We start from the raw sequence: 27,953 nt of genomic DNA, 5'->3' as shown, positions 1-27,953 counted from the left end.
CAAATTTGAAATCAAGACTACGCACAAATGCTAGATCAAATCACAATAAATATTTTTTTAAAAAAAACAACCACAACCCGTTGCTGTGGTTTCTACTGCTTGTCTAGCCGTGCACTCACTGTGGGCAAGAGGAGGAAATCAGGAAAAGCACCCCTTCCCCCTCCTCCTAGACTAGCATAACTGCTGAAGAATAAAGTGACACACACACACTCTCACACAACTCAAGGTAAACAAGCCAATACAAGAGAAGCAGTGGAGGAAGGGGTCGGTTATGCTGACAGAAGGCAATGCAAGTCTGGCAAGCAACAAAGAAAACTTCCTAAGACTTCTGTGGTAAGAGCTGCCTCCAGACACCTTAGTAAGTCTTAAAATGGGAGATGATCACCAGGTTTTCAGCATTACACCCCATGTACTTTTGAACTAGAAACATACAGGGGGAAAAGCCCATCCTCAGGCAGAGAGGGACTGAGTGAAGAAATTAGAGGCAGCCGTCATAACCCATAGCACATCTCTAATGCTCACAACAGAACAAAACCCCCAAAACAAACTATACTGGAATATATTTGGGGAAATAATTCCTGCATTTACAACCTCTACCATATACCATTGCAGTCACCATGCTAGTATTTTACAAGATTCTACTACATCTCTTAACTGCAAGTTATTCTCCTCCACCCAAAGTTTTTCTTGAAATCATCAAATACTACATACAAGCAAGCTGCAGACAGTGTGGTTCGGGATTTTACAGCTGAGTGGTGCAGCAGGATAGGAAATCCTCTAACACAGTTAGCTCTGACAATTTCATGGGGATTCTGTAGGGCACGCTGATAAACAGAACGTCTCCACTTCAGATATAATTTTTTGGGAATCAGAGAAAGGAGAAACACACACTTCGACAGAGTCTCAGGTGCTAAACGAAAAGATACAGAAGCACTGTAAGGTCAATAATCTATACTTTCTCAGTGATACACAGATACTACCCCCATCTTACAACTGTTGGACATTCTGGAGCTCACCATATAGAGAGCTCTGCAGTCATTAAGGCTAATAGTTCAAAAACAAAACCTTAATTATAACTAAATGGCTATGCAAGTCAAACATCTTATGCCAGTGTTTTTTCCACATAGTTCATGGGCGTTTAAAAGTTGCTCAAAGCAGCCTTATTCTCTGGAAATAAAACCTGTCTGAACAATGAGATCATCTTTGAAGGTCCCCTATCATAGAATCATAGAATAGCAGAATTGGAAAGGGCCTATAAGGCCATCGAGTCCAACCCCCCTGCTCAATGCAGGAATCCACCTTAAAGCATACCTGACAGATGGCTGTCCAGCTGCCTCTTGAATGCCTCGTGCGGAAGAACCCACGACCTCCCTAGGTAATTGCTTCCATTAGCATACTGCTCTAACAGTCAGGAAGTTTTTCCTGATGTTCAGAGGAATCTGGCTTCCTGTAACTTGAACCCATTATTCCGTGTCATGCACTCTGGGATGATCGAGAAGAGATCCTGGCCCTCCTCTGTGTGACAATCTTTCACATACTTGAAAAGTGCTACCATGTCTCCCCTCAAGGCTGAACATGCCCAGTTTTTTCAGTCTCTCCTCATAGAGCTTGGTTTCCAAACCCCTGATCATCCTCGTTGCCCTCTTCTGAACTCCCCCCAGCTTGGCTGCATCCTTTTTGAAGTGTGGTGCCCAGAACTGGAACAGTACTCAAGATGAAGCCTAACCAATGCCCATTAGAGGGGAACCACTACCTCGTGTGATTTGAAAGCTATATTTATTTATTTATTACATTTCTATACCGCCCAATAGCCGGAGCTCAAAATAGTGTTTGCTTTTTTTGCAGCCACATCACACTGTTGGCTCATATTCAGCTTGTGATCAACAACAATTCCAAGAACCTTCTTGCTTGTAGTAGTGCTGAGCCAAGTACCCCCCATCTTGTAATTGTGAATTTGGTTTCTTTTTCCTAGGTGTAGAACTTGGCATCTATCCCTATTAAATTTCATTCTGTTGTTTTCAGCCCAGAGCTCCAGTCTATCAAGATCACTTTGAACTTTGTTTCTGTCTTCCAGGGTTTTAGCTATCCCACCAGGTGGTAATCCAAGATAGGGCCTTCTCCATTATGGAACCCTGACTTTGGAATGCTCTTGACAGAGAGGAGCCTGACACCAACTTTAATGTCTTTTTAGTGCCAGTTCCAAGTGAAGAGCTTTTTATTTGCCCAGGCCCTTTAGATGTTTTAATATCAGTTGTTATTTTAACTTATCACTTGCATATTTCTCTGGTTTTAATTCTGTTTTACTGTGGGCCTGTTTAGACAACATGCTAAGCCATGGTTAGGCTGCTAACCCTTTTGCAGCAAAGGGTTAGTGAGCATGTTTAAACCGTGGTTATGTAGCCACCATGGTTAGGAATGGTACACCCAACATGCTAAGCCATAATGTCTAGCTCACAATGCTTAACCACCGTGGCTTAGTGTGTAAATTGAACAGGGTCTGTATTTTTAATCTACTGTTAGCTGCTCAGAAAAACACCACCAGGCTGAAGGGTGAGAGAGAAGTATTCAAAATAAATAATATTTCAAAACAAAACATTGTTGATTACTTACAAAAATGGCTTGCAGTGTGTTGGCTCACAGTCAGAAGATCCAAATTAAGTGCAGGCAGCTTGAGCGAAGTGTCATTGCAACGGCTGGAAATCCATGGCAAAGCTAGTATTCCAAAGAAGTTTTCAATCATCTCATCACTGAACTCAATTTTAGCTATTTTTTGGTGGGGATGAGAAACACAGACGAACCAATTTAACTCAGATGGCATATGAAATACAGTAACCTTCCCCAACCTGATGCCCTCCAGATCTTTTGGATTTCAACTACCATCAGACTGAGCCGGCATGGCCAAAGATAGGATCTTGAGAGTTATAGTCCAAAACTTCTCGAGAGAACCAGGTTGGGGAAGGCTGAAACAGATGCATACATTGCTGATGAAATAGGAGCACTAAGTCATTTTAATCTACATCATAGTTCAGTGATTCACCACATGCTTGCTATGTCTTAAAGTCCCAGGTTTAACTCCTGGCACATTTAGCTAAAAGGATCTCAGGTATCAAGGCTGAAAAAGACGTCTGCCTTAGACCTTGGAAACTAGCTATCAGACCAGGGTAGATAGTGTGCTGGACTAGACAGATCAAAGGTCTGATCCAGTATAAGGCAGTTTCATATATTCATATGAAATGCTAAGATTTAATGCGTTATGAAAACTGTGTCAATGCACCTCTTATTGAGAGCTAGTTAATTTTTATGTTTACAAGTGAACAACGACTAATATTTTAAATATCATCTCACCTTGCATGTAAAGAAAGGCATCAATTATTTTCACAACTTTTTGTATCACTGGTTCAAGATCAGTTATTCGTGAAGCAGGCTTCAAAAGCTTCCAACAAACTTTCACTGCTCTCATGATAAATTCTGAAGAAATCCAGATTAACTGGACATGCTCCCCTGATTCCAAAGGCCAAACAGTATTATTATGTTTATGACTGGGTACGTTACACAGATGAGCGACTTGACAATCTACGCTGTAAGGAAAAGAATAAATCACTAGTTACAGAAGCACCTTAATCAGATGTCATGTTTAAGTTCAGTACAACTGCTGTTGTCACATCTTAAGAATGGAGACTGGCCATTTCCAAGATCAGCAAATGATCTGACACAACCCAGTCCATTTTACATCTCAACAACCACACACAAAGATGTTTTACAACCACTTATTCTTCTCCATTGTACATTCCTCCCACCAAAATATTTGGATACAGACAACTAGGAGAAAAATCCCCCACCAAAAATGCCTTATTTGCTAACACAAAAGCTGGCCTAGCAATGAGCAGTATGAATATACTTTTAAAGAGGCCGGGAGTGGTGCCGGCCTCTTTAAAAGAGGTGGTAATTAGACCACTCCTGAAGAAGCCTAATCTGGACCCGGAAGATGTTAACAACTACAGGCCGGTGGCTAATATCCCTTTCCTGGGCAAGGTGCTTGAGCGGGTGGTTGCAGGACAACTCCAGGCACTCTTGAATGAAACGGATTATCTAGATCCATTTCAATCGGGTTTCAGGCCTGGTTTTGGAACAGAAACTGCCTTGGTCGCCCTGTGGGATGACCTCTGTTGGGAGAGAGACAGGGGGAGTGCGACCATGTTGGTTCTCCTGGACCTCTCAGCGGCCTTCGATACCATCGACCATGGTATCCTTCTGGATAGGTTGTCTGAACTGGGAGTTGGAGGTACTGCGTTGCAGTGGTTCCGCTCCTACTTGGATGGCCGATTCCAGAAGGTGGTGCTGGGGGATTATTGCTCTGTGCCGTGGCTCCTAAGCCATGGGGTTCCGCAGGGCTCTATTTTATCCCCTATGCTGTTTAACATATACATGAAGCCGCTGGGGGAGGTTATCCGGAGATGTGGACTGAGGTGTCATCAATATGCGGATGACACCCAGCTCTACCTTTCCTTTTCATCAAACCCAGGTGAGGCAGTGACTGTTCTGAACCAGTGCCTGGGCACGGTAATGGACTGGATGAGGGCTAACAAACTGAGACTCAATCCAGACAAGACGGAGGTACTGTTAGCAGGTGGTTCATTTGTCCGGCGAGGTGATGTTTGCCCTGTCCTGGATGGGGTTGCACTCTCCCTAAAGGATCGGGTCCGTAGTTTGGGGGTGCTCTTCGATCCAGAACTGTCACTTGAGGCACAGGTGAACTCAGTGGCAAAGAGCACCTTTTATCAGCTTAGGCTGATATACCAACTGCGCCCTTATCTGGACAGTGATAGCCTAGCTACAGTTATCCATGCTCTGATAACCTCTCGTTTGGATTACTGCAATGCGTTATACGTGGGGCTGCCTTTGAAAACGGTCCGGAAGCTTCAGCTGGTACAAAACAGGGCAGCCCGTTTACTAACAGGGACTGGCTGGCGAGATCACATTACGCCAGTCCTTTTACAACTTCATTGGCTGCCAGTCCAGGTCCGGGCCCGATTCAAAGTGCTGGTATTGACATTTAAAGCCCTAAACGGTTTGGGGCCAGGTTATTTGAAGGAACGCCTCCTCCCATATGTACCTACCCGGACCTTAAGATCATCTACAGGGGCCCTTCTCCGTGAGCCCCTGCCAAAGGAAGTGAGGCAGGTGGCTACTAGGAGGAGGGCTTTCTCCGCTGTGGCACCCCGGTTGTGGAATGAGCTCCCCAGAGAGGTCCGCCTGGCGCCTACACTGTACTCCTTTCGTCGCCAGCTGAAGACCTTTTTATTCACTCAGTATTTTAACACTTAATTTTAACTTAAATTTAAATTATACTGTTTTAACTCTGTATTTTAACCTTATATCAATTTTGCTGCGTGGTTTTATCCTGGTTGTGCTTTTTATATTGTATTTTGTATTTGTATTTTTAACTTGTTGGTTGTTTTATGATGATTTTAATTTTTGTGAACCGCCCAGAGAGCTTCGGCTATTGGGCGGTATAAAAATGTAATAAATAAATAAATAAATACTATTTCTACCAAGCATCTGGACAACAAATCACTTGGACATCATAACTTCATATTTTAGTTTTTTAAAAACACAGAAACTAAAACAGCACATAGATATTCATGAAGGTAATTGTACAGATACCATCCAAATGTTTACAAATTCAAATAAGGCAAAATAATGGTCACTTTGATGCTTTTACCTATTGAAATCTTCCATACAGTGTACAGTGCACAGAGCAGCTAGCTGAACTATTAAAGCAATTCCGTCTATGGCTTGCAGAACTTCCACCGGAAGAATGTCTTGTTCCAAGAGCAACAACAAAGATTCCGCTTTCTTGCTTATCTCATTCCACAACATGCTCTTCAGTTTCATATCCACCTGGCTGGGGCTATGAAGCAACAGATTATTTTAAAACGTTTTCTTAACATATAACTCTTCACCTTTTTGTAAGGAACTCCTGCCTTTTTGACACAGGATAATTAAACAATGCATCAGCTTCTAAGACAACAAGATGAATATCTTAATGTTCAAAACACAGAGCAACCTTGCCCTATAGATCAGATTAAGCTGCAGCAGTAATTTGTTCCATTGTAACTGAAGCATTATACGATTTTTGGCAAGCATGGTAAGGCTGGCTGTTGCATTTGCAGATGCAAAGTCAAGGCTTTCAAGAATTCAGCAGCTCCATCATTTATTGCAGAATTAGCCTTAACTACTTTTCTATAGAAGTAGCTACAGTGAAACATCATACCCTGGTGGTGTTGGAGGTTTTTTAGATTGCTTTAAGGAGAGACTTAAACGTAGCCTTTTTTCCGGAACTTCATCATTACTGCTGTTCCCCCCATCAGTATCAGATGTCTCCGAATGACTGCTACACTGCTGCTCCCGGATGATCTTGGTTGCTTCAGTCTTCAAGGCTATATAAAGGGGACTCAGCAGATACTGTCAGACAAAACACACACACGTCACAATAGTGATGTACAATTTCCTCTTATATATTTATAAAAGTCTCACAACTTTAGAGAGACTTAAACAGAACAAACAATAGGATCATAAAACTAACTAATATATTATTTCCCATTTGTGTAAATTCCCTTGCAATCAGAGACGAATTATGTATGCCAACAGGATTATTCTTGTCAAATGTTTTAAGTCGAAATTCCTTAACCTGTGTGACATTTAATTGCAAATTAAAACCCTGCCATTGTTATGTTCTATGAAATCAATACCTTTAAACTAGCAGTCATCAACTACGGGTCCCAAATCTAGCCCCTGGAAGTGCATTAGCTAGCCCTATTGCTGCCAACGTGGAGCAAGAAAAGTGTATTGAGAGAATGCAAGCGGTTGCAACAGGACTTGGAGGGTGAGGGGAGATGGGGGCCCTGGCCTATTTACCCTTCATCCCTTCCTCGAAAGGGCCTTCCCTTAATAACAGCTCACGAGAAGGACCTTAAAAACACTTTGCCAGCATTTGTGCTACACAATTCTAATTACATAAATGGGGGGGCTTGTCTCCACCTGGATCTGGGACACACTGTGAGCGCAACAGGAACTAGCGCTTCTAAATGGAACACCGGAAACTAGCAAAATGTTCATTTCTGGAACAGGAGAGGGCAGCAGAGCTCCCTTCTGCGAGCTCTACTGACCTGTGCTGTTACACAAGTATTCCCATTCATTTCCGATTGCTTCGGGCACCACTAGGCTCCCGTTGTGCTAGTGGTACGTCCCGCTAGTATGTGGGGAGTATTGGATACTGCCCATGATCCCCACATTTTATAAAAAATATGATATCATGTATTTCATCTTTTGTCAACTGGCTGTAAGCTATGCACTTTACTGCACCAACACACACTATTGTTTAGTATGTTCAATCCCCAATCTTGAAGTGAGGGAGAGAGTAAGGTTGGTTCTATACACATTTTACTGGGTTCCTTGTAGTCCTAAAAGTCCACCTGTATGGGTCAAACAACAGGATTCAAGTCTAATCCTGCCATAATTAGAGCGGCATAAATGAATACAAACCATATTGTAACCCATACACATCTATTGCTTGCACAACTTCTGAAATAATTCTTTACACAAGCCTTAACTCTCACATCCTTCAATCCAAACACAACAAGAAAAGGTTCCATTGTGATTGTTTTTTCCGCAGAACTCACCTCCTGCTCCACCTGGCTCCCAAAGATGGCGACAAAAAATCTGCAGATGCTGTTAATACGGGTCCTTCTAACTGGGACAGCAGATTCATATCCAGCTGGCACAAACATCATGAAATACTGCAGTATGTGACATAAAGCTCCCTTCACCTTCTCAGACTGAAGAAGTCTCAATGCATCAGCTTCAAACAAGGCATGGAGTTTTTCCAGTAATATGTTTAGATAAATAGGTTCAATATTCTCATGGGCATGCACTTCAAATGGAAATAAAGCTTTCACCAAGATGAGGAGTGGATCCTCGTAGAGGCCCAGTTTTGCAGCATCCATTTCATGAATGGACTGCAAGATTCCAAAAAGCATTGGGAAGAAACTGCTGGCCATCTCTTCTGGAGGCCCTCCTAGCTGTACCAGCTCTGTCAAAAAGGTTATGCTCAAAACTTTGACTTTTGGGCTACCATACTCTAATAGGGAACACCCTATTCCCCAAAAGGTGACATCCTGGGGTTTAAAAAACACATAAGAAACTATGTCAGTAAGAATTCTTATCAAAGTTATTTCCAAGCTTTCCACATTTCTCATATCCATTAACTGTAGTTGGACGGAACTTAAACAGCCCAGATGTACATTGGAGTTGCACGAAAACCTGCTCACAATCACAGGCCAGCTCAATACATCTCCCTGGAAGCACATCCCCATATTTCTTTCATGAAGTAAAACCAGGTCTTGAAGAAGATGCAGCAACTCTCTGGACAACAAGTTAAATATGGTACAGTTTTTGACTTTGAAAAGACATAGTAAAGAGCAAACAACATTAATAATATTCTCATGTAAAGCGTGGCAGTTTGGAGCAGCAGCGATCCTCAAAAGCCTGGCTATGATCCATTTGCTGAATTCTAGAGCAGGAGAAAAAGAAGGGGGAAGTTGTCATGATTTCAATTCTATGCTTATTGAACAGTGGAACATTTCCAGGTAAACCCAGAGTAAGGACCTTCATGGTTTACAACTCTAATCATCCCTGACATTGGCCATGCTGGCTGAGGCTGATGGGAGATGGAGTCTAAAAACATATGGAGGGCAACAGGTTCCCCCACCCCTGGGGTAAGCCTACATACAAGCAGGTTGCAAGTCTTACACTAGTTGATGCACCTTACAGGTGTTTTAACAATCAGTTGAAACCAGTTTGCTTCATCTGGAGTTTGAGTAAGATTTGTTTTATTTCCCTTCTGGTTTGCTTTTGTGATTTTGGTGCTGATCTGGGTAGCTACTGTTTTGCTGCTTAGTTTTTTGTTTTTGAATATATGTACTAATTGTATATATCCTCAGAGTAAACATAACAACAAAACTATTCATACATCACAATAAATTATATCTATAATGACTTTTATTGTGATACTTCTGGAGATGTCTCACAGAAAAGTAGGCTATAAGTAGAAATAAATTAGGAGCACAGTGTTTCAGTCAAAGTCTTACTTTCAAACTCAGTTTTCAAGCATAAAAATGAATACAACAATCCTTAGTCAAATGCAATATAGCTCCCCAAACAGCACACCCATCATTCAACTTGAACAAGCCTTTTTATTCAACTCAAGTATCTACCAATGGCATACAAGCTCTCTTCTGTGACTACAATGAGATTTCTCTTCCCTTCCTGGAGATAGCCTCAAAAAGATGCAATTGCCAGTTGTAATCTCCACAGAAACACGGTTTCCACCCCTAGCTTAAGTCTCAAACTGCAGCTTTGTCTCTACTGGCAATTTACATTACAAGAAGTTTCACTTGGAAAAAAAAATTCCACATGAGGATACTGGAGTTAAGCCAGAATCCTAAACATTCCTACCCAGAAGGATGACCCCATTAACTTCAGTGCAGCTTACTCCCAGGTAAGTACGTATAGGATTGCAGCTTAAATCTTTATGACAATTTAGCTTAAGAGTAGAGAGGGCCTTCTCTGCAGTGGCTCCACGCCTTTGGAACAAGCTGCCATCAGAGGTCCGCCATGCTCCATCATTGCAGGCTTTTAGGAAGGCCTTGAAAATGTATTATTTATTATTGTTGTTGCTGCTATTGCCACTGTTGTTGCTGATTTCATTGTTGGCTTTTCCGGTTTTTATTGCTATTTTAACTGTTTTTACATATTTTAGTGTTGTAAGCTGCCTTGCGAGGGCTTGTGCCCTGAAAGGCAGCCAATAAATGTTTTAAATAAAAAATAATAAAATAAATATCAATTTTTAAGTTTATAATACACTGTTGAACAGGGAAGATGGTATTCTGCCCTGTTTCTGAAATTTAATGAAGGTAACAACAGTCACTTGCTTAGGGCTATCCACCGAATCCAGGGCTGAGGGAGCTCTTTCTGCCCAAGCGCCAAATTCAGTTTTGGAGAAGCTCTCAGTAGTGGTGCTGGTGGGCACATTCCAATGGTGGGTGGGGCTGAAAGCCAAGTGGGGAAAGCCAAAGGCAAAAGCAGTGGGGCCTAAAAATACAAAAAGTACCAGCATATTGGGCTTGTTCAGACAACACACTGCTAACCATTTTGCAGCAAATGGTTAGTGAGTGTGTTTAAACTGTGGTTATGTAGCCACCATGGTTAGGAATCATTCACCTGAAACGCTAACTCATGGTTCACACGACACACTAAACCATAATGCTTAGCTCAAAATGCTTAACCACTGTGACTGAACAGTGTCATTGTAGCTTAAAGGTCTTCCTGTTAGTAACAAAACCTTAGGAGAGGCATTTCAACTTTTTAGAGTGGGAGGCATGAGGACCTGCACAAAAAACAACCCTTTCCCCAACTATTGGTAGTTGGGGAGAGGGGTGGGGCCAGGGAAAGAGGGAGTGGTCATCTGGGGAACCCTGGACAGCCAGATTTGGCTCCCAGACCTGAGGTTCACCACCCAGGTCCTAATCCTTTGCAGTTCATACCTGAATCCACTCACGCCTCCTGAATTGCAAGGACTCAACAGAAATGTTTCTGCAAACTCACCAATACAGCTGGACTCTGCATCGCTTTGCTGATGACTTTCAGGTACATTTATAAATATAAGTGGGGATGATTTCATGATATGCAGAATGAAGTCAAGCAACATTACAGAACTTGGCTGAGACTCAGTTTTCTTAACAAGTTCTAGAGCCACTGAAAAGGAAACAGATTCATTTCACACTAGAGTATCCTCACATATTACTTCATGGTTCAAAACAAATTTAAGATTTACTGTACAGGATTGCTCTTGCAGCACAACTAGAAAACTAAAAAAACTATTGTTGAAAGTAAATTGCGTGCTTTTCATACATTCTCAACACTATCCTTCCTTATTTTCCTCAATATTACAACAACATGCATGGAAATCAAAGATGAACACTATATTTTGTTTGAATTTTCCCACAGGGATCTTGGACTGATTTTATAGGGAAAATTCTTCTTGATGCAAGCATTCATTGCATTCAGCTGCCACGGCAGACTTCCATGTGTGAAGGGAGGAAATTTAAAGCTTACGTTTGTAACAAACTGTAGTTTCCAGTGTTGTCTGAATGAAGAAAATTGTAGTTAAAAAGCCAGAATATCAAAGCAATATCAACCCATTATTTGATACCCTCATTTATTTACTGAGGATGCAAATCCTAAGCACGTTTACTAGGCAGGGGATAAGTCCCACTGAACACAAAGGGACTTCATTTTCAGTAAAAAATAGATAAGATTGCACTACAATCCAACATGACTCCTACTTAGAGCAGCCCAATTGCAATGAACGGGACTTAAGTTAGTCATGATTAACAGTGGATACAACCCACAGTTTGAACAAGCAGCATTTTTTTGTATTGAGACGACATGGGAAACTGTGGTTTATTACAAACTATAAACTTATGTGTTAAACTTCCTCACCTTGAGCATGGCAGCTGAGGAAGGAGAGCTGGAGCAACCAAAGGTGAGGCTCATGCTTGCTTATTCTCATCACAATAAACAACGGTTTGTGGTGGCTTGTCTTTAAACTCTCATGTGCAGATGGATCATACCCATTAATCACCACCCATAACTTGATGAGAATGACAAGTTCTGTCACTAAACAAAATTGAAGGCGCAATCCAATGCACAGAATTTAGACAGAAAAAAGTCAAATAATTCCAAGCAAGGCTGGCTGGGGAATGCGGAGAGTTATAGGACTTTCCTTCTGTCTAAACATGCATAGGATTTCGCCCACCTCCAAAACAGAACTACTTTCTCTCTCTCTCTCTCTCTCTCTCTCTCACACACACACACACACACACACACGATGTAGTTTTATTCACCATTCATTTCCGGCAGGACTTTCCTACTCCTTTCCCAATTGCACTGCTACTCTTCAGCATGCATATTCAATTGGAGGGACTACCTAATATTTAAGAATTCGCCCACTCCTGAAGTTTTGGGGACAGGACAACATGTGACAGAGGTCATGCATACTTTGAACTTTTCAAATTCTGACCCCTTTAGTAATTATAGCCTTGTTTTACTCACCAACATCTACATCCAGTAAGATTCGATCAATGAACTGGCAGAGTATTTGTCTTGGCTTCTGAACAACAGTACTGTATTCCTCTGGACTTGCACTGGAATTAGATTTATTCAAATTGTTTAAACATAGTTAAATATTTGTGTTTCTACTTTAATATAGTATTTGCTTACATGGTCGTGGTGATGATGATCTTAACTTAAGATCATCTCTCTGGTGACAATCTTGAAAGAGTCTGTGGGATGGATGGCTCTGGCCCTACCCACCATTTTGAGTGCAATCTTATCTGGATGGCCATAAGCATCTGAACTCAAGAGGTTTATGGTCATCCAATGCAGAGTGGGAGGAACAAAGGAGATCTTTGCCTCCACGCTCCACCTGCTCTGCATTTTGGCTAGATGGGCTTTTTCACTCATCTAGCTGGGTGCATCGGAATGGGAGAGAAGGAGGCCCAAGGAAACACTGTAAGCCAGCCTCCCCAGTCCAGTCCTCTCCCAGCCCACCAGCACACACCCTTTTCCTCCTTAGATCTCAGATCGAATCCGAACTATCCTATGCCTCCGTCCCTGTCTTGGGGCCATAGGATTGTTCCCTTTATTTACTTATTCTGTTCATTTAAAATAATTTCATCCCCCAGCCAAAAGGTCTTCCAGAGTGGTTTATATATGATCAATAAAACAAGAAAGTCCCAGTCTGCAGGCTTATAACCTAAAAAGACACGACACATAAGAAAAAAGGAAGAGAGGGGTTAGTCATTTCAGCAGAACTAACAGAATGGACCTGGTCCTCATTCTCATCTTCCTCAGTACAGCCCACTGTTGTCCTAAAAGATTACCAGCAAGGGAATGTGGTCCTCAATGAAAATAGGTTCTCCCACCCTGCTGTGCAAGCACAGGACATAAGAACAGTTGTCATGATGATAAATAGGAAATGTGTGGCGAAAGAGGCACACCTGAAAGATTAGAAAAGAAGGCCCTGCCCTTCATGCTAACCTAGATAGCAAGAGAAAGGAAAAGGGATTCTGAGGGCAAGAGGTGTACAGTTGGATCAGCAGATCTTGTACAATGTATGTAATAGCCCATGTCATAATCATCATACATATTGGATATTATTGGGCTGCCTGAAATTCTAGGGTTATAAACAAGGATTTTGAAACTGTAATGTATATATGCCTACTCTCTCTAAATTAGGAAAATATCTCCACAAAGATATCTGCCCCAACATTCAAATACAGAACATATTCGATTCAGTTAAGAATAATGCCTTAATAGAAATAATTTCATTATCCAAAGTTACAGTACAGGATGGCAAATAGTGATGCTAGATAGTTGGAATCTAGCTCTGATAGAGTTATTCCATGCCATTCCACACTTCCTCCTTTTAAAATTTAAAAAATGAGAGTAAGAGATTATTTCTTTCATCCAGGCATTAGTCTAATTTAAACATGATGTAAATAGGTTCACATGGACTATGAGATTAATGTTGGGGTATTATATATTAGTATGAAAATGACCATAGGTAAAACAAGCTAAGGGCTAAAACAGCAAAGAATTCTGATGCTGAAGAGAATTAAAGGTGCAATCAGGGATGGTAGGAGTGTAGGACTTTTTTCGGTCTAAACATGCATAGGATTGCAACCTAAATGGATTTTTAAAATAAGACAAAGGGCCTGTTCAGACAACACGCTAATCCATGGTTAGACAGTCTTCCGGAATTTAAGAAAGCCACAAAGACTGTTCTCTTCTGGCATGCCTACCCAGTTGAATTTTAAGATGTCTTTTAATAATGTGCTGCCTTTTAATAATGTATTTGTTTTATATGTTTCTCATCAATTATATGTATTTTATTGTGTTTTGTACTTGTGTTGTACCCTGCCTTGATCCAGAGGGAGAGGCGAGTAAGAAATAAAATGATGGTGATTATTATATTACAATTACTAACCCTTTTGCAGCAAATGGTTAGTGAGCATGTTTAAACCATGGTTATGTAGCCACCATGGTTAGGAATGGTTCACGCAACACACTAAACCATAATGGTCCTGTTCAGAAGACACCTTAAACCATGGCTTTAATCACAGTGGTTAAGCCAGAAAGCCAGGCTGTGTTCTGAAGACACCTTAAACCATGACTTTAACCACAGTGAGTGAGGCTTTTTGCTTTATTCACCATAGTTAAACCCATGGTTTAAGGTGTCTTCTGAACATAGCCTGGCTTTCTGGCTTAACCATCATGGTTAAAGCCATGGTTTAAGGAATCTTCTGAACCATTGTTTAGCTCAAAAAGCTTAACCATCGTGGCTTGTCATATCATCTGAATAGGGTCAAGGTGTGAAATACTTAGACTTGGAAATTATTTTTCCGTCAGGTCTGCTGTCCTTATCTGATCGGCATTACTAATTGTGCAGGGGGGCAAGGTTCAATATAGCTAGCATATTACTATAGTTAAAGGTGGCAGGACTAAAGTCTACCTGAAAAGTTCCCATGGAATCAGGCCAAGCTTTATTAAGCCAACCAAACACAAAAAACTTTTGCAACGTTTTGGGATGACCTTTGGTTGGCCTCCTGAAAGTATTACACAAATATGGACTTCAGAATTTTTGCTTATAGCTGCCACAGCTACCTTTGTTTTTTGTCCCCAACTAGTGGGCCAGGACACCAGGTTGGATCCTGATTTCACAAGGGTGGTGCCACTGGTAAAACAACACGTTGTTTTTGTTTGTTTAAACTTTAATTAGAAATAGAAACGTAAGGGGAAAGAAAGGAATGAGAGAGAGCGCACTCACTCACAAAGAGGTACAAAGAGGTATACTACAAATGTATACCTGTTCTACAGTAAAAGAAAAAGAAGCCACAACAACTAATAACTTTGATTTTTCCTTCAAAGATGTTACCAGACCATGGATGTTGGATTAATTTTATAGTAGTTTAACTGTCATGTTTCCTATTCCCTCTGCTTCCATCTTGGGAACTGTAGCCTAGTGCAAGGACTAGAGATTCTGTTCAAGATCTCTACACACACACACACACACACACACACACCTTCAGCCATAAAGCTCAGCCTAACCTACCTCACAGGGTTGTTGTCCGAATAAAATGGAAGGAGCAAGAGAACCAAGTATGCAACCTCGAGCTCCTCGGGGGGGGGGGGGGTTGGGGAGGTTGGATGTAAATGCAATCAATAAAGAAACTAATAATAATCCCCAGGGCTCCCGCGGAAGCAGAGAAGCCAGGAAGAGCTTTGCAGGCAAACAGCAAAGGGAAATATTTCCTGCTCCCAGTATGTCGCCCTCAGACCTACCTGCCCAGTTCCCTGAGGGCTGGGATCATCGAGGCCATCTCCAACCCCTGGTCTGCCATTCTCGCCCTCTGTACCCCCTCCCCAGCTCTTCTCCCGCCAGCTCAGTTTCGACTTGACATCATTCCCGCCTCCTTCTCTCCGCTAGCATGAATGGCAGAACCGGGATGGTGGCTGGCAAGCACCAAACCTCCTACAAATGCGTTTAACTCCGCTTTCATTCTCGCTGCTCATGCTGCTACCCAAACTCGCGCTGCATTCGTACGTCATCGGTCCAAAATGCTACTATAAAGTAGCGACTGATTAATTGCTACCAATGCAGGGTGGGGATATTTAGGGTAGATGCCAAAATAACTGCATCCTTTAGAGCACGATCCTGTGCATGTTCAGACGGGGGGGGGGGGGGGAGTCCTACAACGCCCAGAATTGTAGGAATGTTTTTCCTGTTTGAACATGCATAGGATCGTGTCCTTAGCTAATAAACAGCCCACGTTTATGCATTTTTACAGCAAAGTAACGTTCTATGCACTTACGTATTATTTCGTATTTTAGGCTGCAATTCTGTGCACCCTTACCTAGGAGTAAGTCCTATTGAAACTCAATGGGGCTTACTTTTGACCAGACATGTATGGGGATTGCACTTATTTATTTATTGCATTTTTATACCGCCCAATAGCCGAAGCTCCCTGTGCGGTTCACAAAAAATAAAACCATTCAAAGTATAAAACAACCAGAATAAAACATGATATAAAATACAATATTGTGTTCCTGCTGCTCTCCAGATTTTTTGAACTACAACTCCCATGATCCTTTACCATTGGCTACGCTGGCCGGGCCTGATGGGAGCTGTAGTCCAAAGCAGAGCACTAGGTGGCCAACTCAACGGGGTTTACTTCCAAGCATACATGTATAGGATTGCACTTGTGTTCCATGCTTTGAACAACTTCCATGATCCCTTACCATTGCCCATGCTGGCTGGGACTGATAGGAGCTGTAGTCCAAAACAGAACACTAGCTTTCCAAACCCCTCACGTAGCAAGTTAGTAGGGCTCCATGCCAGCGCATGTCTACTCAGGGGCTTACTCCCAGGTAACTGGGTGTAATAGGGATTGCAGCCTTACTAAGCGATGGAGTGACTGTGCATAGAACGGGTTGCAGCTTTACAGCCAGGTCTCTGCATAAATACAAAACCAAGCAGACGCGTTAATTTTTTCCTTCTTCTTTTTTGTCGCCTTTAGAAATGCGAAAGGGAGAAAGAGCACGTTGCTGGAGCCATTCAACAGCGAGCTATTAGCATGCAGCGCGAGTCACCCGAGGCCTTCCGGGCAATCACGCCCTCTGCGCTCGGAGGCCCTGACCCCGCCTCACCGCGCTGTGCGGAGGAGGCTGGTAATGATTAAACAGCAAGGCGAGAAAGCGCTGTGTCGCCGAGAGCCACCTTTGCAGAGGCTGTCGTGTTTCAGAGCTGAGCTCTGGCTGTTTCTAGAGGGCAGGACACGGGATGGGACGGAGCTGGCTCCTAGGACCCTTGTGCAAACACCCGAGCTGGAAGGGTTTCCTTTGCAGGTCGCTCGTTCGTCTCTTGATGCCCCAGCTTGTTCAGCGGGACGCTGGCATGACAAATTAGTTCACATAGGGAGGGACGTTGCTAAGCCTGGGCCCCGATCGATTCCCCAGAGCTCTGAGTGCCCATTGATGCCAATGGAAAGTTTATCCCTTAGCTGAATTGCCATGCAGGAGGTGGTTTTCAAAGGCGATTGAACTGGGGAGGGAAGGGATAACTTCCCATTCCACCCCAAATACCCTACAAATCTCCCCGTGCATGGGAATTAAGCGGGGGGGGGGGATGCTGGGGGGCAGGGTGCACATTAATTGAAGAATTTGGTTTATTTCAGATTATTTGGATGAGAAATTAACTGGCTGGTTTTGCCTTTGAGTAATTTAAATAAATCCTAGTAATAAAGATATTCATCAACAAATTCAGGTTTTGTGCATATTTGTGTCCTTTGGGTTTGAACCCCAAATCTTTAAAGGGCCTAGTAATGTTCCAATATTAGTCTAATTTCAGTTGCATCCATTTCAATTGGGTGTACTCTAAATAAGACTAACATTGATTTCATTACTTGTCTGTATCATGCCTGGCCTTACAGGATTTTTGCCTTTCAGACCCCAAAGAAAATGATTTTTATCCTGATCCAGCTGAATTTGTCTGCCTCCGCACAGCATATTGGGTGTGGAATTAATGTATGCATTGCAGTTGGGGTATTGAGAAGGCTGGAGAAGGATTTGTGAGCACAGGGATGTCAGAGAGGCACTTTCCCAAAAGTGTCTGTAGCGCCAGCTCCTTCCATATTCACAAGAAGAAGAGTTGTAATTAACAAGCAATATAGGTTAGCTGTTGATAACGGGTAGGTATCTCAACTATAAAGGTGTCTGATGTGACCTCACCTCTGTGTGCCTTGCTGACACTTGCAAATAATCTCCCCTAGTCAATATAATACAGACTTTGGACAAAATGTATTTGAATCATAATACTATTGCGTACTTATTTACAATTATTGCCCACCTTTCCTCAGAGCAGCTTAAAGTGGTGTACTTGGTTCCCCCCTCCCTATTTTAACCTCACAACAGCCCTGTGAGGTAGGATAGACTGAGAGAGAGGCTGCGTTCGGACAACATGCTAATCAACGGTTGTTTCCCATTCTGTTCCTATTACCCCCACCCCCAAGTTGATTAGTGTGTCTTCCAAACTCAGCCACTGTGCCTATCCCCAAATTACCCCAGTGAGCTTCATGGCTGAGTGGGGATTTGAACCCTGGGTTTCCCATTCCTTGTTCAACCCCCTAACCACTATACCACTGGCTCTTGTGGCTTTACATCATTCCTGCTGTACTAATACATATCTAGCCAGGACAGTTCTCTTCCATGTAAATACGGATCCATGTAGATTTGAGTGTTCCTCCTTTCGATATTTATACATAGACTGTCATTGCATGGGAGTATGGATGAGAACAGGAGGCCTCATCCTAAATACCTGGGACTAAGACACCCTATAACTGGCCTGGTTCAGACAGCATGCTAAGCTACGCTGCTTAACCACAAAATGGTTAATGGAATGCATTAAAGTCAATGCATTCCATTAACCATTTTGTGGTTAAGCAGCATGGTTTAGTGTGTTGTCTGAAAGGGCCAATGTCTATTTAGAAGTAAATCCCATTGAGTTAAATGGTGCTTACTCTCAGGGAAGTGGGTATAGGATTGTAGCTTTAGGATTTCAGTAATATAGTATTTCAAAACTTCTGCTGAACTACATATCTGACATATTACACAATGATGTTAAACAATTAGATGCAAACTAGCTCTCATGTCTGAGGATGATGAAAATGGTGGTCAAATACGACTTGAGGGCTGGTGTAAGGTGTTGGTATTTTCATTTTATTTATTTATTGCATTTTTATACTGCCCAATAGCCAAGACTCTATAGGCAGTTCACAATTATCATAGAATCATAGAATAGCAGAGTTGGAAGGGGCCTACAAGGCCATCGAGTCCAACCCCCTGCTCAATGCAGGAATCCACCCTAAAGCATCCCTGACAGATGGTTGTCCAGCTGCCTCTTGAATGCCTCTAGTGTGGGAGAGCCCACAACCTCCCTAGGTAGCTGATTCCACCGTCGCACTGCTCTAACAGGAAGTTTTTCCTGATGTCCAGCCGGAATCTGGCTTCCTTTAACTTGAGCCCGTTATTCCGTGTCCTGCACTCTGGGAGGATCGAGAAGAGATCCTTGCCCTCCTCTGTGTGACAACCTTTTAAGTATTTGAAGAGTGCTATCATGTCTCCCCTCAATCTTCTCTTCTCTAGGCTAAACATGCCCAGTTCTTTCAGTCTCTCTTCATAGGGCTTTGTTTCTAGACCTCTGATCATCCTGGTTGCCCTCTTCTGAACACGCTCCAGCTTGTCTGCGTCCTTCTTGAATTGTGGAGCCCAGAACTGGACACAATACTCTAGATGAGGCCTAACCAGGGCCAAATAGAGAGGAACCAGTACTTCACGTGATTTGGAAGCTATACTTCTATTAATGCAGCCCAAAACAGCATTTGCCTTTCTTGCAGCCATATCGCACTGTTGGCTCATATTCAGCTTGTGATCTACAACAATTCCAAGATCTTTCTCGTTTGTAGTATTGCTGAGCCAAGTGTCCCCCATCTTGTAACTGTGCATTTGGTTTCTATTCCCTAAATGTAGAACTTGGCATTTATCCCTATTAAATTTCATTCTGTTGTCAATTAAGACCATAAAATGCAACAGATCAAAACCTATAAAACTTTAAAATTTAAAAAATGCCCCAGGGAAAGCATGTGTTAAAAGATGTGTTTTCAGGAGGTGTTTAAAGGATGTTACATTTTCTGCCTCCCAAATTGCATATAACAAAAATGTAATATAAAGGTAGAGACACCAAGATTATATATAATGTCTTCACTGGACCTTCCTTTCAACAAGGTTCATAAAGTTAACAAAATTGGTGGAATCCAACCAAAAGTGTGCAGCCTGATCCTATCCGTATTTACTCATCAGGAAATCCCACTGAATTTGCTACTTCTCAGGTAAATTCATAAGGAAATTATAGCGGTAGGGTGCAACCCCAAACACACCCCTGAGTAACACACCTCTAAGTAAACAAGCATAGGATTGTCATTGCACTGTTAAGCCTGCTAAGTCCCATTGATTTCAGTGGTAAATATGAAACCTGAGCAAAACACCTGCCAAAGTCGCCAGCTCGGAACTCCATGAAAATCAGTTACTCTTTTGTCTTTTCCTTTCCTTTTTCCACGGTGATAATCGCTGGAATTTGATCCCATCACGACAACCCGCAGGTCCTCCTCCCGACTCGTATGCAGAACGCGTTCTTCTGATCTGAACCCGCCTCCCTTCTCCGGCAGCGCAAGGGGATTGACTTCTACAGCTGCCAGTCAGCAGTGCCGCTGCGACTGCCGGCCGGCTGCAGGTGTCCTTTACTTTACAGCGCTTGCTGGAGCCTCGCCTGGCATTGGAGCTGCAGCCAAGTCCCGCTGCTAGTCGCAGCAGTAACAGGAGCGGTAGCAGGCAGGTGAAGGGAGCCATCCAGCCCCCGCTGGGTTACAGGTACCTTTTTCCTTCCAGGGCAAAGGGAGCGCCGTGGCATCATCAGTTTTGCAGGGTTTCTTCTGTAAAGCAGCGAAGAAAGCTGTTCGTAATGGCAGGTTTATTTTTAGATGACTTAAAACTTTTGTGGGTTTTTGTTGTCGGTTTAGTTTGGTGTCTTTTAATTTAATGTGTTTAGTTGTCACACTGTAGCTTCAGTCGTAAACAAACCTACCTATTTCCCAAGAAATGTTAATTAGAGAGCATTGCTGGAAGTATTCTGAAGTACAAAGCAAGTGAGGTTTTCCTTTCATAACCAACAAAGGCATGTTTTCAGGGAGCTGATAACGTTTGCAACAAAGTAGCACTTTCTGTTATAAAATCTTGTTATTAAAGACAGTGGAATGGTATTTGGGATTGTCTTGTGCCTTACACAGGCAGGTTATAACAACAGGGTGTATTCTTCCTTTACTTTGTATTCTCAGTAAGTACATATATTGTAAGAGTGAGGGGGGAAATACAAAGGGCAGGTGTAAAAACAAACTTTACAATCCTGAGGGGAAATTATGCTATCTTTTTAAAAAAGTTCATGAATAGTTTGCTGGCAGTGCTCATTATCATGGCCTTGAAGGCAGGGCTGAAATACAATTCTCTGCGTACATGCTGATTTTCTGCATACATGTTTCCCCATGTTGGATCAGTTTCTAATGCTTCACTGCATACAAGATGAGGGTGCTTATTAGAAGTAAGTCCCACTGAGTTCAATGAGACTTTATCTCCAGTAACTGTGTTTAGGATTGCAACCAAAGAGAAGAAGTTTGTGGCCCTGTTCCTCAACGGGATAAGATGGATGCTTTTGAGAGAGCTATTGGCCATTTGCTTTTCATTCATAACTAGCTACACCTAGACTTCGTTTTTCTTCCATGAAATATACATGCACGAGTGAATTCAAGCTCATTTCTGGTTGCCTTATCCTTACAAAGATCAAAAGTGTATCTGAGATAATATGAAAGAACTGGGACATGTCTAGGCTTTCAAACACGACATTGTGTTTACATTTCAATTCTTTTTCTGCAGTGTTTGATCTTTGGAGAGGAAGTTAGCAATATATAACCTCAGGATCTTCCTTGATGCTTATTGTGTTGGATAGGAAAGGAGGCAAATGAAAAATTAATACAGTGCTGTGGACTGGAGCAGACCAGTAGTAATGCACGCTGGAGATTCTCAGATATCCCTATTGCTTTCTGCAGAACTTAAATACTTATCTAATATGTTTCTAGATAACTTTCCTGGTATCACACTGTGAGAATTCATACCATTGGCTCTCAAAAGTTGAATACAGGTGCCCCTAGAGAGGCATGGAAGGTGATAGGGTGAATTCTTTCCGAACACTTCCTTCCCACAGAGTTTTGTTTGGGTCAGGAAACAAATTGCCAGTTCACTCCTGGCCCATCAGTGCTATAATTATTCCTAAACCCCAACACCTAATTATCAGTTTAATAATTCCAAAATCCACAGTTGGGCAACCAAATGCCACCCAAAAAATCTGCAAGCTTTTGTGTTTTTCAGAACTCTTTGTCAGGCTCAGTAGTAATAATAGGAGATGGAACAGAAAAGTCCCAAAATTAGGCCGGATGTTATAGCCAGGAGGTCTGCAATTCAGACCCAGTCTCATAATGGAGATTGCAGACTGCATGAATTAGTCACTAGTAGGTATTGCAGGTATCAGATTACATCTAGTATTCTGGGACAAAGAAGCAGTGGCTGAACCCTATTTGTGAAAACATAAAAGCTGACTGTAACTCAGATCTGGGTCTGGTTCCTGGGTAGGCAAAAGTGAAGAGAAATGTATTCATCTTTATATTAGTAAAGCTGGAGATGTATTTTAGGTGGTGCACTAGGTAAAAAAGTAAGTTAAAGCCAAATTGTGTAGTGTGACCTAATGGTTGGAGGGAACAGGATTTAATAAGTCATTCTTTTCTGCCAACTTCTTGATTTCCCTGGTGTTCCTCCCAGAACATTAAAATATGATATAACCACAAATAAGTTGATTTCTTCTCCTAGATAAGTGCCAAATCGAGTTCTTCCTGGAGAATTGCCTGTTCTTGCTTTTCTCAGGACTGGTCTGTAGTTTTTCAGGAATGTCAAGTATTCTGTTTTCTCAGAATTTCTCTGTCTGAAATGGCAGTATAGTTGGTTACTCTGTAAGAGGCAACATCAAGAAAACTGTTAGATCTTTCAGAGGGGAAAACAACGCTATGTACTTGTGTTCTTACTATTTGTGTGAACAATAAAGAAATAAACTGAATAAGCTCCTACAGAGGCCCCTGCATTTTTTGCATACAACCAATAACTCTGGAAAAATTAATTCCCCATTTGACTCTTCTCTGCATACAAAACACCCAACCTGTTCTGTTCAGTTATCTGCTCAGGACTTTGGAGGTGAAAATTAATAGCTTTGGGGTGAAACCAAACAAACAAGTTATTTAGGTGCAGACAGATTATACCATCAAAAAAACCAACAAAGCTTCTAACTGAATACTACCTGTTGTGATGTGAGCTGGGACTGAAACATAAGACGTTGGATTGCTGACATTTTCTAGGTATCTTCTTTTTTCAAAACGGTATGGGCAAGGCAAGAGCATTCAGAAGGTGCCACCAGGAGGTAAAGGAGCAAACACACCATGAAAGCTGCTTAACTTGCACTTTCTCTGCTCAGTAGTATAGTATTGGTTAATGGAGGATAATGGGCAACTTCATCCATGCTTGGACAATAAGCAGTGAAGGGTGTGAGCCGTTTAGACAACTTGGTGCCTCAAGGTGTTTGGGATTACCACTCGTTATAAGCCCCAGACAGCTTGGGGAATGGTCAGGGGTTCTGGAAGTTGCAGACCAAAATATCCAGACACCTATCCTTTCTGATTAAAGTGTCTCTGCCATCTGGGTACTATGACATTCTTGATAATAAATGCCAGCACTAGCAGTTCCATCCATATATGGTAATGAAAGTGTGAGCCTAACTGACAGGCTAGGGAACTCACCTTTGACCACACTGCATTTTGTTATCTGCTCAGAACAAACTTTAATCACTGTTTCTCTTGGAACATGCGATGATGAAGTGAAAGGAGGTTCTTTTGAGCAATAACTACACTCCTACCTGGACAAAGATAGCTTTACAGCAGTTAGGCATTCTCTGGTAGCCTCCCATTTGTACTATTGTAGTATGTTATACCTGGGGCTGCCTTTGGAAATGGTATGGAAACTTCTGTTAGTCCAAAACAGGGTGTCTAGACTAATAACCGGGATTGGCCGATACAATCACATTATTCCAGTACTTTGCCATCTGCACTGGCTGCGACTTCCAGGCCCAATTCAAAATACTGGTTTTGAGCCTTAAATGGGTTGAGCCTGAAATGGGTTGGGGCTGGGTTACTTGAAGGACAGTCTCCTATTAAACCTACAAAGGTCCGAGTCCCTCAGGTCATTTACCAAGGTCCTCTTCCAGGTGCCACCACTAAATTAGGTGAAGCATGTGGTTATAAGGGATGGCCTTTTCAGTAGTGGCAGCTGCCTGTGGAATACTCTCCCTAGAGAGGCTCACCTGGTGCTTATATTATAGTAATTTTGGCACCAGGTGAAGGGTTTTTTTTATTCTCCCAGGGATTTTAGGAACTGTTTTTAGTGCTTCTCAGTCTTAGTACTTTTATTCTGGTGCTTTTTCACTTTTGTTTTTGTACTGCACTGTTTTTAAGCTTCAGTCCCTGTTTTATTTTATCTTGGTTTTATCATGTGCTGTTTTTACAACTGTTTGTTGATTTGTATTTTAAGTTTTTAATTTACCTGTACACGGCCCAGATAACTCTGGTTATTGGATCTATAAATAAGTGTAAGAAAGAAAGTATCTAGTACCTTGGTTTATATATTTTCAGAAGGGCAGCTGTGTTAATCTGTTGCCGCAAAGAGTCTTGTGGCACCTTAAAATTCTACCAAAATGTTAAGGCATAAGCTCTCATGGACTACAGTTTTGCATCTGATGAAGTGGGCTAATCCACAAAAGCTTAAGTCATAAGTTATATTAAGGTGCCACAAAGCTCTTAATTATTTTTATGAATGTAAAACCAATTTATGTTTTGGGTAAGACTAAGCCTATAAACAAAGTGCCAATAAAAAAGCAAAATAGTATAATTGAGCAACTGCCATAAGGCTTAGGCCAATAAGGGCACAATCCTAGGGCGCAATCAGAAAAAGTCCTACAATTCCCAGTATCCCCAGCAAGCATGGCTGGCTGGAGCATGCTGGGAGTTGCAGGGCTTTTTCCCTGGCTAAACATGCATAGGATTGCAGCCTAAATTATCTTTAAAAAGGTAAGTATAAGAATGAATATGAAATGGAAAAGAAGTAGTATTGTATTGCATTGTTACATAAAGTCTGTAGTAGTCTTGCATGGATTTTCACAGGTCTAGGATGTAATCCTTGTGTTTGTGACCTAAATATGCTTATGTTATCATTGTCAATAGGTTGCATGTGCAGCTAGGTGTTACAGGATCAAGGCCTAGAGCTTTATTTAGGTTCTGATCATCCAAATACCTCAACACAAACTGTGATATTTACTTCCAATAAGTGGTTCTACACACATTCAGAATAGTAAATGTACAAGGTTATACAGTGTATCTGATGGACTGTTAAATTTGTAAATTCATTGAGCAAGGATTTATACAAAACCTGGCACTTCTTTTGGTCATACCTAAACTCACTGTGGATTAACTTAACCAGTAACTAATTGTCTTAAAAAAATTAAGTGTCACTGATACTGTTATTAGAAGCAGTAGCTAGATATGTGATAGTCTTTCCTCTGGCTATGGTGCTGTTTTTGTTTAGAGAAATACAAACAATGGCAGAGCCTGTTTAACCCATAACATATTTAATGCAACGTGCAAATATTTTCAAGTTTTTGTGCTGTGCTGAGATCCATAAATGGTTGTCTTGTATTTTATCACATTCATAGCTCTTATACCTAATGTTTATAAAAGAATAATGTCTAAATTCTTACAGGTAGTGTACTGTGCTGTAAGTAATTCAAAATTATTATTTTCTTATTGCCATTCAAGAGTTACATATGTGCAGTTTAATCTTATATATGTCTATATAGAAGTAAGCTTTATTGAATTCAATGGGGCTCACTCCCAAGTAAATGGATATAATACAATTGCATTGCATCAGCCTTGGATTGAGTATAGTGTATCAAATATTATTGACTGCTCATTGGTTTTTTCACGTTAGTGAAGACCACTACAATCAATATCTTGGATCTTAACTTTGGGCACAATCCTGTGCACGTTTAGACAGAAAAAACTGACAGTGTGGGAGTTGTAGAACTTTTTTTTTCTTTATAAAGATGTATAGGGTTGTACTTTTAAGGTAATTCACAGGAGAAACATTTCCCATTTCCTTTTCTTCTTGCTTCTCTGGAGGACTGGGGGCCCTCCTGAAAAATGTAGGATGGGACATGGGGGGAACAATTTCCCAAAATTGGACAGACCTTTGCTCAATTTGGGGTTTATTCCTCCCTACCCCAGCACACTATCCCATATTGTTGAGGCCCACTGATCCTCTGTAGAGGCCTTTCATCAAGGAAGGGACAGGAAGCTTTCCTTTAGTTAAATTACCTTAGCATCTAAGCCAATATTTTTACTGTAAACATTTAGTAAATGAGTTTTCCCTTCTGTGAGCTTTGCATGCTTTGAAGGTGAGTGTCTCCCCAAGTTACCTAATTATTCATTACACTGTTTGAATACTGGTTCATTAAACCAATTTAAGTCATAATGACCTTCTCCATTAGGTAATAGCGACTATCTTTTATAATGCCTTTTTACTACTGTGAAAATGCTGCATGGTTTCCTGGCTTTTCTATAGCTGTGAGTTATTATATTACATTTTTATACTGCCCAATAGCCTAAGCTCTCTGGGCGGTTCACAAAAATTAAAACCATGAAAAACATAATAAAACAATCAACAGTCTAAAAACACAAATACACATGTTTCTAATTATAATAAAGGTGATGCATTTCAGCAGCTCATCTGTTTATGTTAAACCTCAGAGATAGATCATTTATAACTTTAAATCAGTATTTGGAAAGTAAATCTATATGCCTAATAGAAGGTGTCCTAGAAACTTTCTTTAGTATTTATTCAAATATAACGTTACTGTTATCAGCCCAATGTTATTAGCAAAATAATTCTGCTCCACTGTCAAAGTCAACTTTTCAAAATTAACGTAACTGAACTTTCTCAAAACCTTATACATTGGGCAGTGCCTCTAATAAATTCAACATCAGGTCTATCTATCAGGAAGTTTGTATTTATTTGAATGCCCCTTTTTGAGTCATGTTCTATCTTTGGTTTTAACCTCTGTTGTTCCAGTTAATTCCAAGGACATGTTTACACTACAGACTTAAACTAGTTCCACAATCATTCCTCTTCTCAGAAGACCTTGAGAACTGTAATTCTGTATGCAGAAGGGGTGGGGGTGGGGTGACTTGGGACCTCTAACCAAAAGTTGTTACCAAACTGCAATCCTCTACACGTCTTCAAAGAGGTAAGTCCCATTTAGTTTACTGGAACTTCCTCTCAGGTTTACAGCCTGTCAAATGCTATAAAGCCTATATTGATGCAGATATTCCTCAAGAAGTGGACTGACCAGTGTGGAGTGGTGCTTAGATTTGGACTTGGGAGACCCAGGTTCAGATCCTCCACTTCGCCATGAAACTCACTGGGTTAGTTTGAGCCAGTCTCTCCATTGAATCAATTTTTACAGGATTGTTGTAAGATTTTAAAATAAGTGGGTGAAAGAACAATGTACACTGTCCTAAGCTTCTTGGAGGAAGGCTGGGATAATTAAATAAATAGACTGAAAGATTGTGGATAATTCCTCAGGCTTCAAGAGGTGAGCTAGGTACAGCAGAGTGATATATAAGAGTCCTAATATGTTATTTGTTCCAAGTGATGAGTGAAAAAACATAATACTGATAGCTACTGATGACAAAATTCACCATTGTTTGGGGTCCTCAGAACTGAAAGGCTGATAGACAGTGCCGCATAGGGTGACCATATGGAAAGGAGAACAGGGCTCCTGTATCTAACAGTTGTATAGAAAAGGGAATTTCAGCAGGTGTCCTTTGTATGCATGCAGAACCTGTTGAATTCCCCTCTTTATCACAACAGTTAAAGCTGCAGGAGCCTTGCCCTCTATTGTATCTGGTCACTCTAGTGTAGCTCCTGCAGTTTTAACTGTTGAGATGAAGAGGGAATTTCACCAGGTGCTGCATGCATACGAAGGACACCTGCTGAAATTCCCTTTTCAATAGAACTGT

General features: G+C 41.5%; 2 protein-coding genes across 2 annotated transcripts in view; one reads left to right on the top strand and one right to left on the bottom strand.

Annotated features, from left to right (window-relative positions):
• ATR (ATR serine/threonine kinase) overlaps nucleotides 1–15,524 on the bottom strand; it is a 68,472-nt gene extending 52,948 nt beyond the window's left edge. The window contains exons 1-9 of the mRNA XM_063132157.1: nucleotides 15,466–15,524; nucleotides 12,175–12,266; nucleotides 10,666–10,815; nucleotides 7,683–8,572; nucleotides 6,275–6,465; nucleotides 5,723–5,911; nucleotides 3,346–3,578; nucleotides 2,611–2,763; nucleotides 712–910 (exon numbers count right to left, since the gene is read on the bottom strand). Of these exons, the coding sequence (XP_062988227.1) occupies nucleotides 712–910; nucleotides 2,611–2,763; nucleotides 3,346–3,578; nucleotides 5,723–5,911; nucleotides 6,275–6,465; nucleotides 7,683–8,572; nucleotides 10,666–10,815; nucleotides 12,175–12,266; nucleotides 15,466–15,524 (2,156 nt within the window). The remainder of the gene's footprint in view (nucleotides 1–711; nucleotides 911–2,610; nucleotides 2,764–3,345; nucleotides 3,579–5,722; nucleotides 5,912–6,274; nucleotides 6,466–7,682; nucleotides 8,573–10,665; nucleotides 10,816–12,174; nucleotides 12,267–15,465) is intronic.
• A 4,933-nt stretch (nucleotides 15,525–20,457) lies between these two features.
• PLS1 (plastin 1) overlaps nucleotides 20,458–27,953 on the top strand; it is a 58,562-nt gene continuing 51,066 nt past the window's right edge. Inside the window, exon 1 of the mRNA XM_063132155.1 lies at nucleotides 20,458–20,604. The gene's annotated coding sequence lies outside the window, so the exon portion shown is untranslated. The remainder of the gene's footprint in view (nucleotides 20,605–27,953) is intronic.

Source organism: Elgaria multicarinata, chromosome 8 (assembly GCF_023053635.1).
Source record: "Elgaria multicarinata webbii isolate HBS135686 ecotype San Diego chromosome 8, rElgMul1.1.pri, whole genome shotgun sequence".
Lineage (NCBI taxonomy): Eukaryota > Metazoa > Chordata > Lepidosauria > Squamata > Anguidae > Elgaria > Elgaria multicarinata.
Note: the sequence above shows the minus strand (reverse complement) of the source record. Positions and strands in the feature narration are given on the sequence as shown.